Source organism: Protomyctophum parallelum (genome assembly GCF_964188405.1).
Source record: "Protomyctophum parallelum genome assembly, chromosome: 9".
Taxonomy (NCBI): domain Eukaryota; kingdom Metazoa; phylum Chordata; class Actinopteri; order Myctophiformes; family Myctophidae; genus Protomyctophum; species Protomyctophum parallelum.
Genome location: NC_139706.1, coordinates 15354216 through 15369173, shown reverse-complemented (window position 1 = coordinate 15369173; position 14958 = coordinate 15354216). Strand labels below are relative to the sequence as shown.

The following is a 14958-nucleotide window of genomic DNA, read 5'->3' as shown; positions in this document are numbered from 1 at the left end:
CGATAAAATGTCCGTCGACGGCCTTTTTTCACTGACGAAAACTAAATGGGAACTTATATGAAAACTAAGTTACTGTTACAAAAACTAAGACTAAATATTTTGACAATTTTGTCGACAAATACAAACTAGACTAAAATGTTAGGAAGGGACTATAGTGGACAAGAGATCCAGTATCGGTCATTTTACACTTGGTTGCTGCATGCTGAAAACAGCCGATCCATACTGCGACGCGTTGTGAGCTTGTAGATCGGCTATTTTCAGCACGTATAAAAATTACAACGGCATCAAAGGCCCCGCCAACTAAATCAACTGGAGATTTGGTCGACTAAAAACCTCACGGTGTTTTAGTCGACTAAAACTAACACTAAAACATTCCAGGTGACTAAAATGTGACTGAAAACTAAATGGAAACTATTCAAAAAGACTATATGACTAAAGACCAAAACTCACCGCAGTGCAGCAGCAGGTCATTGTGGAAGTAATGCAGGGTCTCTCTGGTCTCCTCCGGCACGGGGCAGTCCTCCTCCTCTGGAGCATGCTTGAAGTTGGTCAGCAGGACCACCTGGACACGCACACACACACACACACACACACACACACACACACACACACACACACACACACACACGCACACGCACACGCACACGCACGCACACGCACACGCACACGCACACACACACACACACACACACACACACACACACACACACGCACACACGCACGCACGCACACAATTGTAACAGCCAACTCCACTTCCAATGCTGCGAGACACATATTTCGGAGCAGTGGTGAAAAGCAATTAAGAACATCACTTGAGTATATTTACTTACTTAAGGTACAATTTTGAGGGAATTTTACTGTATACTTGAGTACCTCCATTTTCCAATGGTTTATATACTTCTACTCCACTACATGTCAGCTTCTACTCCACGTCAGAGGCAAATGTTGCACTCTTTAGTCCACTACAATTAATTATAAAACTTTAGTTACAGGTTACTTTGTGCAATGATCATTTCACACTTTGGCTATTCGAAAATAATAATAATAAAAAGTGTTTCTCCTCTGGTGAAAACTGGTGGTTTGCGAGATGGCAGACGTACTCTCAGTCAAATCTGGTCACAAATAATAAAAGAATGTGTTCAATGCATTCCCAAACATCTATTTAACAGCCAGTCCGTCCGTCCGCACCTGGTCTTGCGGTGGCGAGCGGAACTCGCGGGTCCTGCGCGCCGTCTCCGCTGCCGACATGGTGAACGCTCTCATCAGCTGAGCGTAGCGCACGCGCTGGTTGCTCTGTATGGCGCCCACGAAGGAGTCCGAGTAGGCCACGATGGCCTCCACGCGGTGCCTCAGCTCACAGTCACAGAAGTACTGCAGCAGAGTGCACATCTGAGGATGACGGGGCAGAGGAGAGGAGAGGATCGAGTTGTTTTGGGGGACTGACACAAGCACAGTTCATCTTAAGACCTGAGGTTCAATTCTACAAAATGCCTTCAAGATCTAGTAGTTCTCACACAAAATGTTCAAGAAGCTCGCAGTGCGGCACGAAGCGCAACGATATATAAACGTATAGCAAAAGCAGGAGGAACTATAGTGTGTGTGTGGGCCAGATGAAAGCAGGAGGAACTATAGTGTGTGTGTGGGCCAGATGAAAGCAGGAGGAACTATAGTGTGTGTGTGGGCCAGATGAAAGCAGGAGGAACTATAGTGTGTGTGTGTGTGTGTGGGCCAGATGAAAGCAGCTGTTTGGGGTCTAGCAAACGAAGGAACAAAATAAATGAGAGGAAAAGACAAATAATTAAAGAAAGAATGACGGAAGAGAAGAATGAAGGAAGGAATTGAAGGGGACAGAAAAAGGACGAAAGATGAGATGCAAAGGGTGGAGAAAGAAACAAAAGAATACAGTGGTAAAAGAAGGAAGGAAGAAAGACAAAAAAGAAAGGGAAGGAAGGAAGGAAGGAAGGAAGGAAGGAAGGAAGGAAGGAAGGAAGCAGGCAATAAAAGAAAGAAGCGTTCCAAATATCCTATATTTTGTAGACACTGACCTGCAGTTTGACCGACTCGGGCAGCTTCATCTGGAGCAGACCCTCCTCAGGAAGCCCCTCTTCCTCCTCGGCCTCCACCAGCTGCATATTCTCCTCCTCTCCCTCCGCCTTCTCCTTCTCCTCGCCGTCTCCCTCCTCCTTGAGCTCCTTCTCCTCCTCCTCTTCGCCCATGCCCTCGTCCTCCTCTTCCTCCTCCTCCTCCTCCTCCTCGCCTTCTCCCTTGGCCTCGTCGCCGGCCTTCTCCTCCACCTCCTCCTCCGCCGTCTCCTCGATCTCCTTAGGTTTTAGGTTTAGGTTTAGGTTTATTTATTTAGTATGTAGTACAAAAGGAAATAGACAATAACATATCAGAGAACAAAAATGCAATGCAAGGAAGGGAAGAAGCCAGCTGGCTTATTTGGAATCCTTTCCTGTAGGAAGAGGTCATTGGTTTAAAAAAAGAAGTCCATGAAGAACAGTACATAAGTCTACACGTTGGCAAAGGGGGGCAGCTGTGCAGTAAAGAAATAAAAACACAGACTGCACAAAAAAACAGAAATAAACAATACAACAACAAACACACAAAAGAAAATATAACGCATCAACGTAAAACATGTAATCTACAGAGAGGAAGAAATAAGATATTTCTTTAGATGTTTTTTTTAATATTGGCAAGGATAATGAGGATTTAAGTGAAGCATCTAGGGAGTGATCCATAGATGAGGGCCTCTAAATTTGATGAAAGCTTGTAGGTCTGCTATTTTTTTTAAATCGAAGAACTACTGACATTTTTTAGAATCTGATCTCGGGTCAGAATGCGTTAATCAGACCAGTGTGTGTACCAGTGGAAACCTCGTATGAATCTGATCTCAGGTCAGAATGAATTTAAACATAAACGGACCTTCTTGGCGGCGAAGACGCTGGGGTCGATCATCTTGAGGATGTGCTCTGTGTCCTCGTCGCTGAAGATGCCCATGATGAGCAGCGTGCTGATGAGCTTGAGGATGGGCACGTACTGGAACTCCACGCTGCCGCCCACCGGGTCGCGCATGGCCTGGCTACCGTCCAGCACGGCCTCCGTCAGCATGCTGTTGGCCTTGGTCTTCAGCTCCTGGTGATATACGAGAGAGAAGAGATGATTATGATGTCAGGATCACAAGAAAATGGGGACGGATGGAACCTCCGACACGGGGACAATGGGAGGACTTGATTCAGGAGATACATTTTCATGGAGAAACTGACACACCGTCTGAGGCTGCAGGAAGAAAAAAATGGTCCAAATGGACAACATTTAAGAGTATGCGGGAAGGAGAAACAATAGCAAGTGCCTAGAAAAATGTAAAGTAACAAGCAACGTTTGGAACGCAATGTCGATGCCTTTTTATTTTCTTTTTACCTTTTTTCCTTTTTGTTTGTGATTTGTTGAAAAATCAATAAAAATGTAAGTTAAAAAAGATATCAGGGTTGGTGCAACTTTGATGGAGATGGAGAGGGCCACTATATATTTCCCACACTCACTCCAGAGGCTGAAAAAATAGCAGGTCTACAAACTCAAAACGCGTCGCAGTGCGACGCGTTTTGAGCTTGTAGATCTGCTATTTTTTTGCTATATTCAAATTGAAATCTTGAATAATTATTTTTTGCTGTTTTTGTATTTCAAATGCCTTTAATTATACTCGTGTTGAGCATTGAGCTACTCATTTTAGACGGAGGTAGCCTAATTAAAGCGGGTCATGTTTGCACGTTGTGGAATTGTAAACAGTTGAAACCAATATTATATCAGTATTCTGATATTAACCTGAGGGCCACATTAACAAGTGAAGGTGGGGGCCGCATGTGGCCCCCGGGGCCGCCAGTTGCCCACGTATGTGATATAGATAATACGTGTATTAGGGTTGTTTTGAGAAAAATGCCATTTAGTTTTAGTCATATAATCCCAGAAGGGAGAGAGACACAGAGGCTCATTCGTTCACTCACTCACTCGCTCGCTCGCTCGCTCGATATATATATACCTGCAGTGGGAATATGGGACTGAGGGTGTACACGTCGGGGTCCGTGCCCACGAAGCCCACGGGCGAGTAGTGGTTGAGCGGCCGCAGGCAGGTGGTGAGGCCCACGCCGGGCAGCGAGTGGCAGCGGCTCTTCTCGCTCTCGTACAGCTTGATGGTGAGCGTCTCCGCCGTCATGGGCACGATGAACTCGCTGTTGGTGGCCAGGCGCGCCCGCTTGGCCGACTCCAGGTGGATGCTGATGAGCAGGTCGAAGTAGCCGCTGCGCAGCGGGCCGGGGAGGTAGTTGTTCTCGATGGCGAAGATGAGCTGCGACTCGTCCACGTGGGAGCAGAGGGCGTGCGCCACGCGGTTGTTGCCCAGCGCGCACACGGCGCAGTAGAGCATGAGCGTGTGGAAGTGGAACTTCATGAGGTCCTGCCGCTCGGCCAGCTCCAGGACGTCGATGCACCTGGGGGGGGGGGGGGGGGCAGAAAGGAATAGTTTTCAGAATCCTTCATGGGGGATGCCTGGTTTTAGCCAGGGGAGGGCGGTGTTGGACAGTGTCTTTGACTGTCTTCAGTTGCGGTTGGGTGCAATAACCCGAAAACCCTCATGGGGGTTGTAAGAGGAAAACAAATAGAGACAGAATGCTTAGGTCATGTGATACTATGTTAGCAATTGATTTCTGACCTGAGATCAGATTCTAAAAATGTCTTCTACATCAGTTTTCTGAAAAATCTATGTTTCTATATGTCAGTCGTTCTTCGATTTTTCAAAAATAGCAGACCTACAAGCTCGTGAGCTATGAGCTTGTAGATCTGCTATTTTTCAATAGCTAATGCATAATATAATGCTAACACCAAAAGGGGTTCGCGCCCAAAATGGGTTAAAGTAGGCCTGTAACTATTATTATTGTCTAAGGCAGGGGTTCTCAACGTTTTGAGGCTGGGGGACCCCCCTGGAAATGCTTTGGCCATGTCTCCCGACCCCCTCCCCACCACCAATACAAATTGACTGCAAAAAAAACCCCTTAATAATAGGGAAAATATATCATAAATTATACTGAAACCAGATATATAATCATTAAGGAAAGTTTATGCATGCACCACGTACTATGAAAACTTTCCATTTTCCAGCCATTCAGTTGCAAAAAGAAAAAAAAGAAAATGTTGTTGTACTTGTTCTACTAAATGTGCCGCAAATCTTTGAATACATATTCTTTCAGCGCCAACATTTTCAACTCAAATCTTTGCTTCTTGGGGCGGGGGGGGGGTCCCCTGGAACAACATATTTTCAGATGGGGGGTCGGCGTTCAAATACATATATTTTTGGGTGTCCTTGACATGAAAATGTTTGAGAATCACCGACACATTCTGGGCGCGGGAACCCCTTTTGGTGTTAGCATTATGATATGCTTTAGCTATTGAAAAATAGCAGATCTACAAGCTCATCGGTGGCGCGCTACGAGCTTGTAGGTCTGCTATTTTTGAATAATCGAAGAACGACTGACACAGAAACATGAGGTTTTTCAGAAAATGATTTAAAAGACATTTTGTAGAATCGGTCGAAATGGGTTAACCCATTCTGGGCGGGAACCCATTTTGGTGTTAGCACTATGTTATGCTTTAGCTATTGAAAAATAGCAGATCTACAAGCTCATAGCTTGTAGGTCTGCTATTTTTGAAAAATCGAAGAGCGACTGACATTTTTAGAATCTGATCTCAGGTCAGAATGGCTTAAAGTAAGGCGCTTGTTGTCATATAGTTGTGGTGGTGGTGGGGGCTGACCTGTTCTCCTCGGGGATGTGCAGGGCCATCATGGTGAGAGGTTCCATGCAGTCCACGGCCCAGCCCAGCCTCTCGCTCACGCGGACCACCTCCGGGTGGAGGAAGTTGTTGGGCATGCGGCTCCAGATGACCGGCGTGAGCATCTGGACGTCCAGCCGGGGCGGGCACTGGGGCACGGCGTTGGTGCGCTCGCTGCGGAACATGGCCGCCGAGATGGGCATGATGTTCTGATGGGAGGAGGAGGAGGCCAAAACACCATGGGAGGACAGAAAGATTTGTGTTAAAAATAAATAAAACAGTTGGGTCAAGGATGTCCTATCCTTTATACCATTGGAGAAGCTCAGATACAACAGGTACAAATCTCGCCAGAAACTTGTAAAGGCTTGGTCCCCTTTCCTTGAATTCACCCTTTCACTGTCTTTTGATGATGTGTCCTAAGTGTTTTCCTACATGTAATTTGGTTCAATGTGTAGCCCCTTAATCTAGTGAAAGGCAAATTTTATTGTATTTATTTTATCCATTTATTCTTTATATCCTTTACTACCTGTTTATTTTATTGTTGTTGTTGTTGTTGTTGTTGTTGTTGTTGTCTTCTTTTGTGATGGAACCGGGGAGGGTGGGGTATATGTGGGGTTGTTTGTCTACAAAATTTGAAAATCCTATAAATAAAGTTATAAAAATAAATAAAAATAAATAAAATAAAAGAAGAAGAATGTGGCTCTTTTGGGGGTGGGGGGTGGGAGGGGTAAAATACCGGTACTGATTTTTGTATGTTATTTTTATTTTTAAAGAAAAAAAATCTCTCTGCTGTCGGGAGGAAACTCCAAAATGTTCATTTTTCGGGAAATTAAGAAAACCTTATATTTTTAAAACAAAGCAATACTGCCTCATTAAAGTTGGTGTAACTTTATATATTGTCAATTACTTCCATGAGAGGGGGAGAGGTGGTGTAGTTTTAGCAGACATTTTGAGGGTCCAATGGAGTTAAGAGGTTTTGTCCACTTTTTTACTACTTTCCATTGGTTCAATATTTTCGAAACAACACACAGACGTAAAGGGTGTTCAATAGCACTGATAAAAAAAAAAAAAAAAAAAAAGAATCAAAAATGGGGTGATCACGTCGTTTTCAAATTATCGGAATCGGGAGCGAAAAAGACGCAACGTGATTGGGGACATCCCATACATCATTGCATTAGAGTATGAATTATGTTTCTTACAGTTCAGTTCAAGAGTCTACAGACTAATGCTTCTTCTAAACAGAACCGACAAGAAGAAGGACGTGAGCGTGCGTGCGCGCGCTGTGTGTGTGTGTGTGCGTGCGTGCATGTGCGTCTTTGTGTGAGAGGCAAGGAAATCCTGTGACCTTGAGTTTGCCAAGCTCGAACTGCACCACGTTGTTATTGGTCGGCTCGACAAAGACAGCAGGGAACAGCTTCGTGTTGGGCTCCACCTGAACACCACGTCAGAGAGAGAGAGAGGGAGAGGGAGAGGGAGAGAGAGAGGGAGGGGAGAGGAGAGGGAGAGGGAGAGGGAGAGGGAGAGGGAGAGGGAGAGGGAGAGGGAGAGGGAGAGGGAGAGGGAGAGGGAGAGAGAGAGAGAGAGAGAGAGAGGGAGAGGGAGAGGGAGGGAGAGAGAGAGGGAGAGGGAGAGGGAGGGAGAGGGAGAGGGAGAGGGAGGGGGAGAGAGAGAGAGAGGGAGAGAGAGAGAGGGAGAGGAGAGGGAGAGGGAGAGGGAGAGGAGAGGGAGAGGGAGAGGGAGAGGGAGAGGGAGAGGGAGAGGGAGAGGGAGAGGGAGAGAGAGAGAGAGGGGGGGGGGGAGGTTAAATACCAGCAGGATGGACTAGATGTAGAATCGAGGTCAGTACACAGTAAATGGCAGGGGGGTGGAAAGTAACTAAGTACATTTGCTTGAGTACTGTACTTACAGTAAGTATACAATTTGGAGGTATTTGTGCTTTACTAGTATTTCCAATACTTTTATTTCTACGCCACAAATTCTCCACTCAGTGTCAATGGGAATTTAATGTTTGTGTAAGACAAAAAAATCTACACTATAGCTGAATATAATATATAATTGCTGCAAATGAGCATAGCTCCCCTTAAAAAATAGAATAATAATAATAATGAAACTGCACAATTTTCACCAGAGGAGAAAAACTTTTTTTCATTTTTTTCCCAAAATGAGTTAATATCACGGGTAGGCTCTTCACATACTAGAGCATGTCTGAAATAAGTGTCAGAGCTGAAATCGACATGTAAATATGAAATAAATGCTTAAACATGTAGCTAGGTAGTAGGTAGGTGTAATGTTAAGAGACCACAGAAGTGAACCTTTCAAGCCCTGTTTTCTCAACTCGCTGTTTCTCTGCGAGACATTACTCTATAAGCCATATCTCCAAACACTGGTGGGTCAAACTGAACAAATAGTATGTCAATTTGAAGCTATGATTCCCTGCTTTCATAATGACATGAAAAAAACAAAAAATCTAAAAGATCCAATGGCAGTCCCTTACTCCCTTTAGTCACAATTGTATTCAATTCCAGGCAAATCACACCAAAACATTGACGGAGAAGAATCCGACACTCACCTGGAAGAAAGTGTTGATCTCTTTCCCGTTGGCCGTGAAGGTCATGAGACCGGTGGCCAGGTCCACCAGGCAGCCGACCACCATGTCCTCCTGGCTGAAGCGTGTGGTCTGGTTGGAGACCAGGTCTCCTCCCCACACCATGTAGCAGTTGCTGTGCTTCATACTGCAAGAGAGACACAGTGTGATTTTAAAACCCATTCTGACCTGAGATCAGATTCTAAAAAAAAATCTTCTATACATCCTGACAGTTTTCTGAAAAAGCTATGTTTCTATGTCAGCCGTTCTTCGATTTTTTCAAAAATAGCAGACCTACAAAATGTTTGTCGACTAGCTTTTTTCACTGATGAAAACTAAACGTGTTGTCCTGTGTCACACTTGTCCTAATGTTGCAACTGCACTCTGCTGTTCACCAAACCAAATTCCTAACATGTTTACATGTCATGGCATTAAAGGCTTCCGATTCTGATTCTGAAAAAGTGGTATATACCACTTTGAAACAGTGTTATACCACTTTTCAAAGTGGTACCTGCATATACCACTTTTTGTAGAGTGGTATTATACCAAAGACCACTTTTGGAATAATGACGGTGTGTTGAATAATTATTGTTTGTGATATAGCTTAATTGAATTGCACTGTTTACAGCACTTTAAAGAAGACAATAGGACAATGACCATTCACACCTATAGCGTCATCCCTATCAGTGGGATTGGGCCCATGCTGTGAGTGCTTATAGGCAGGAAGTGACACTCTGCCTTCAGATTCGATGCAGACTCAGAATCGTTTGACCTTGAACTCGACGCCAACATTGTTCCACCTCCCCTTTCCCCTGTTTTTAGCATTGTTAAACCGTATAGGAAATAAAATGAAATCTTAATTGCAAGCAAGAAGCTGTCCCCCGTCCGATGGTATTCGCACCGCTACACGGTGTGGTTAAACACGAAGACAGACTACAGGTCACCCTACGACGTTCTGACCTGTCGTGTATGTTGCCTCTGTCGTCTCCCACGGTCACGGTGACGTTGCGCACTTTGGAGAGGTCGAAGTGCGTGTCGAACTGATGGTAGTCGGGCGTGACCCAGCCTATCCACACGCCGGGAGGCTCCTGGCCGGCGAATATCCTCACGGAGTAGTAATACTATAACGGAAAGGCAAGACCAACGGAAAACAGAATGAAATGCAGTGCACCTCTCAGAAATAGAATAGTACACACGTGTATAGACAAGACATACAAAGTGAGAAGCACACAATGTTTTTTTGTTTTGTTTTCTTCCACTTCTATAAGCACACCTGAGTCTATACGGGAACCCCTTTTGGTATGTTAATGTTTCAGTTAATAGTCTCTGTCGGGCAGAAAACTCTCCATATTTAAACTTTTTGTGGGGTTTTTTTCCGTAAACCTTTTGGTGTTAGCATTATGTTATGCTTTAGCTATTGAAAAATAGCAGATCTACAAGCTCGTAGCGCGCCGCGCGCTATGAGCTTGTAGGTCTGCTATTTTTGAAAAATCGAAGAACCACTGACATAGACACATAGCTTTTTCAGAAAACTGTCAGGATGTAGAAGACATTTTTAGAATCTGATCTCAGGTCAAAATGGGATAATACTTGACCAATAGAATCCTGAAAATTAGCAGCTTTGGAGATAATGAGGTTTCCACTCCCGACAGAGAGGATATTATTAAAGACAATAAGAATATTAATTATGGAAAAGGGAATGAGATTAGCAGCTCACCGTGGTCGTGAAGACAATGAATTCAGGGTCATCTCTGTCATCGGGAACGACGTCATCGTTCAACCGAGTCACTGTGGTGGGGGGAGGGGGAGGGGATATCGTTGTCGTGGCGACCTTCTTTGCCCTTTGGAACAATCTGATAAAGAGTCCAGATACAGAGGATGTCGTCAGCACAAGCAACCCTTAATGACGTTAAACACTCACAGAATTACGGGCGGCCGCAGTCGAGTTGGCTATTGAAAAATAGCAGATCTACAAGCTCATGCGATCTTGTAGGTCTGCTATTTTTGAAAAATCGTGAAAATGTGGCACAAATTTGGAATATATATGCTTTCAGAGTGAACGTTTTTAACTCAAATCTTTGCTTCTGGGGGGGGGGTCCCTGGAACTACATATTTTCGAATGGGGGTCGGCAGCCAATTACATATCATTTTTGGGGTCCCTGACATGAAAATGTTTGAGAAGGACTGACATGAGAAACATGGGGGTTTTTTTCCGAAAACTGTCTGGATTTAGAAGACATTTGTAGAATCGTCCTCAGGGTCGAAACGGGTCAACAATTCAGCATTCAAACAGTGTTGTTTTCGTCGACTAAAACTAAGACTCACAACGCGTCGCAGAGATTGTATATCTGCTATTTTCAGCATGCAACCAAAGTGTAAAATATGTCATTACAACGACATCAAGGCCTGTCAAAACACATTTTACTCGACTAAATCAACTGTAGATTTAGTCGACTAAAATCGTATGACATTTAGTCGACTAAAACTAGACTAAACACTAGAACATTCCAGGCGACTAAAATGTGACTAAAACTAAGTGAAAACTATTCAAGAGACTATGACTAAAACTAAAATAGAAATTTGCTGCCAAAAACAACACTGGAAACGGGTCAACAATTCAGCATTTCAAACAAAGACAAACATATTTACGACAACGCTCTCTCTCGACAACTCACCCTTTCTTCTTGCCTTTCTCCGACATGGTGTCCTTCTCGTTCTCGGCCATCACGTCCTTGGCCACGGAGGACTCCTTCTTCTCGTCCTCCTGCTCCTTGCGGCTGGCCGACTTCTCCAGCAGCTCGTACTCCGTGTCGGGCTCGCGGATGACCGTCACCTCCTCCTCGGGGATGGTGAGGCTGCGCGTGAGCGGCGTGCTGCCCGGCACCACCTTGAAGGTCTCGTGGAACTCCACGGGCATGCTAAGGCGCAGGAACAGCATGTCCATGTTGGCGTTCTGCGAGCCGAAGGTCTTGTGGGTGAGCTTCAGGCAGGGGGCGCTGTCCACCGTCCCGTCCACGCGGGACACCTGTGGGGCGAAAAAGACGAAAACGGAGAACGTTTGTTGTCAGCCTTTCACGCGAGATGTACACTTTATTAAATTATAGGGCCCTCATGGGGACAATTGCACTTATATGTGTTGTGCAAGTGATGCACACGACTTCTACTGATTGATGTTTGATTCATGTACCATTTACCGTCTCACGAGAATTAGCTAAACCGTGGCAGAAGGAAATTGCAAAAAAAAAAAAAAATTCAGGCCTGACATCCTAATTACAAGTATGGCTTAAAACACATAAGATAAAAAATATAAAACGATACAATCTATACAGTCTTTTTTCTGTCTATGTAATTTCATTGAATGCATTTTTCCCCATAGACATTTCAAAATGTATTTATTTAAAGACCGTATAAGCGTCGTACAAAGCCAACTCTTGTCGTGACAAATCATGACAACACACACAACATTTTGGACCAAACAAATAATTACAAAGAAGAAAAACAACAAAGAAAGTGTTGTAACCTGCCGTTTTCTTCTTCTTTCTAATTATGTGTTCAGCCCGAAAAAAGGGTATTTGTTGTCATGATTTGTCACGACAAGATTTGGCTTTGTCCGCGGCGTAAGCGTCTTTAAATAAATACTTTCTGAAAAGTCTAGCGGGACTGCGACGCTCTATTGAATAGGCACAATAAATAGTTGACACAAATATTTAGCTTTAGTTAGCCCTCTCTAAAAGGGTCTGTGTTGTTTTATATTGTCATTTATATTGTATGCCGTTATAATGTTTGGAAAGGTTTTATTTTTGAGAAGACTTATAAGGACCCTTACATTGAAATGCCTTCTTGATTAGAAGAGGTCACTGTGACATTTTGACCTAGTTAAGGAAGGTGTGTGAGTTTAGGTGCACTGGATAGTAATCAGCTGTGTGGGCTTGCAAACATCATTTGTGTTAGAAGCAGAAGTTCAGCATACACTTTGGCAGGAACAGCATAGGGTCTATAATATATTTACCTCGATGTGGTAGTCGACGGGCATGGGCACAAACTGAGGCAGGCTTTTACTGAACCACATGGTCGTGTCCCGCTTCATGTTGATGGCGAAGGGCTCGAAGCCCTCCTGGAGGCCACAGATGGCAAAGTACCGCAGGCTGCTGACATTTTGGCCCAGGTTGACCCTTCCGACCTGGGACAGTCCCAGGGTGCACACTGGAATGAAACCTGTGTTGGGAGGAGGAGGACAAGCGTCACATTAATCAATTTTGAGCCGGAACCCCTTTTGGTGGTTACATACATTATGTTATAATTTAGCTATTGATAAATAGCAGATCTACAAGTTCATAGCGCGCCACTCGGTGGCGCGCTATGAACTTGTAGGTCTGCTATTTTTGAAAAATCGTTAAAATGTGCCTCAAATCTTTCAGAAAATTGTCATGATTTAGAAAACTTTTTTGAATGGTTTAAGTGTTTGTAATTCTACAACAGGTCGTTAAGAGGAAGCAATCCGATTGGTTGAACGGTTTCTAGCCGTTGATCAAACCAGCACTGTTCACCACCTAATCAAAACAAATAATTCAGCCGCTCTGTTTTCCCAGAGCGCTAGCAAACTCGGTGGCTAGGCTAGCTAGTTTCTTTTGACATTTGTGGTCGTAGTGACTACATCTGTCATTAAAAAAATATTTTTTTTCAGCGATTTTCTTAGTTTTAAGGGTAACTGAATTGCAATATCACTTCAGTGATGCTTGCGGAACTCGACTTCGTCTCGTTCCCCATCACGTTAAACAACACCCTCTCGTGTAATATTGCTTAAGTGAACCATGTACGATCGATCAAAGACTCATATTCTCCTCACCGTCGCCCGTCTCCAGGTCCTTGAAGGCCATGTCCGAGCCCGAGTCGCTGATGAGCATCTCTCCGTTGAGGGTGAACATGATGTTCATCTCGGTCAGGTCGATCATGCACCCCACCACGTCGCCCGACAGCCACTGGCGCCCGAACGGCTCGTTGCCCACGTGCCAGCGCTGGGCCTGGAGCATAAGGTCACAATGTCAACAACATGTTACAGGATCCAGTTTAAGATTGTAATGTTTGCTTTTAAGTCTGAAGCACTGAGAAAACTGTTGCGCCTTTCTTCGTCCTTTTGTTTTTTCAAACTTGACTACGGTAGCGGTGGTCTCAAAAACATAAGGGAAACTTTGACAGGAAAAGACTCGCTCACCGTATAGAAAAAGAAGTAAAACTCCTTAGACTGAGACTTGGAAAAATATTTTTTCTTTTATTTCATCATGCTCTTATGGTGCTCTGTGCTCGTGGTCCTCAGACCTTCGTCAGTGCTATGGTTTTCCCAGACAAAGAACTTACTCTTAAAGAGCTCCAAAACAACACAGCTCAGGTGCTGATAATTACTAATTGGCTTTTAAGTCTGTAAATGGGTTGGCACCAGTCTGTATATCGGGACTTATAACTCCCAAAGTATCGACAAAGGGCCCTGAGGTCGACTGACCAAGTCACTTCTCAAGATCCCTAAATCAAAGCTGAAATCCCGGGGGGGATCTAGGTCATTTTGTGTTGTAGCGCGCCCACACTGTGGAATGAACTTCAACCTCATGTCAGAGCTTCTCGATCCTTGTCTGTGTTTAAATCACGTCTGAAAACTCACTTGTACTCCTTGGCATACTGATTAAGAGTTGCTGCTTCCACTGCATTTTGTCCTTATGTTGTCCTACAAGCTCATAGTGTGCCACCGAGTGGCGCGCTACGAGCTTGTAGGTCTGCTATTTTTGAAAAATCGACTGACATAGATACATAGCTTTTTCAGAAAACTGTCAGGATGTAGAAGACTTTTTTTAGAATCTGATCTCAGGTCAGAACTACACTAACTAGGTCCAGCTGTCTGCCCGACGGTCCAGCCTCTCCCCCACCACCACCCCTCCTCACTGGGGAAGATTCCGGGTAATAGCTCGGTAATAGCTCGTAGCGCGCCACCGAGTGGCACGCTATGAGCTTGTAGGTCTGCTATTTTTGAAAGAAAATCGAAGAACGACTGACATAGAAACATATAGCTTGGATGACATAGCGTTGGATGACCGTACTATACCTTGTTGCCGTTGAAAACCCAGGACAGCTCGTCCGAGCCGAGCTCGGCGTCGGCGCGCACGTTGGGCCGGGCCCAGCCCACGCGCATCTCCCCCGTGGTCACCGCCTCAAACTCAAAGTACCACTTGCCCTGGGTGACGGCGTAGGACCGCTCCGCCCGGAAGATGCGCACCTTGTCCCCGCGGCCGTCCTCGGGTCCGTGACCCGCTGCGTTGACGGACAGGGGAGAGAGGAGAGAGAGTTCAACAGGGGTGGAAAGTAACTAAGAGCCAAAATTTGTACTTTTACGCCACTACAATTATTTGAAAACTTTAGTTACTAGTACTAGTTACTTTGGCGATTAAAAATTTGGTTAGAAAACATACATTAACCACTTACCCTATATATTTCGGCCATTTGAAAATATATCTGATCTACAAGCTCACAATGCGTCACAACGCGACACATTGAGAGCCTGTAGATCG

At 44.7% G+C, this 14958-nt stretch overlaps 1 protein-coding gene across 2 annotated transcripts in view; it reads right to left on the bottom strand.

Moving 5' to 3' along the window:
• Positions 1 to 14958, bottom strand: part of ryr1b (ryanodine receptor 1b (skeletal)) — a 142662-nt gene that overhangs the window by 88999 nt on the left and 38705 nt on the right. For both annotated transcript variants that reach the window (XM_083773529.1, XM_083773530.1), the window contains exons 26-39: positions 14496 to 14701; positions 13251 to 13425; positions 12414 to 12619; positions 11080 to 11429; positions 10122 to 10257; positions 9365 to 9525; positions 8390 to 8552; positions 7166 to 7252; positions 5803 to 6029; positions 4037 to 4484; positions 2926 to 3135; positions 2046 to 2321; positions 1189 to 1389; positions 451 to 562 (exon numbers count right to left, since the gene is read on the bottom strand). In XM_083773529.1, coding sequence (XP_083629655.1) covers positions 451 to 562; positions 1189 to 1389; positions 2046 to 2321; positions 2926 to 3135; positions 4037 to 4484; positions 5803 to 6029; positions 7166 to 7252; positions 8390 to 8552; positions 9365 to 9525; positions 10122 to 10257; positions 11080 to 11429; positions 12414 to 12619; positions 13251 to 13425; positions 14496 to 14701 — 2958 coding nt within the window. The remainder of the gene's footprint in view (positions 1 to 450; positions 563 to 1188; positions 1390 to 2045; positions 2322 to 2925; positions 3136 to 4036; positions 4485 to 5802; positions 6030 to 7165; positions 7253 to 8389; positions 8553 to 9364; positions 9526 to 10121; positions 10258 to 11079; positions 11430 to 12413; positions 12620 to 13250; positions 13426 to 14495; positions 14702 to 14958) is intronic.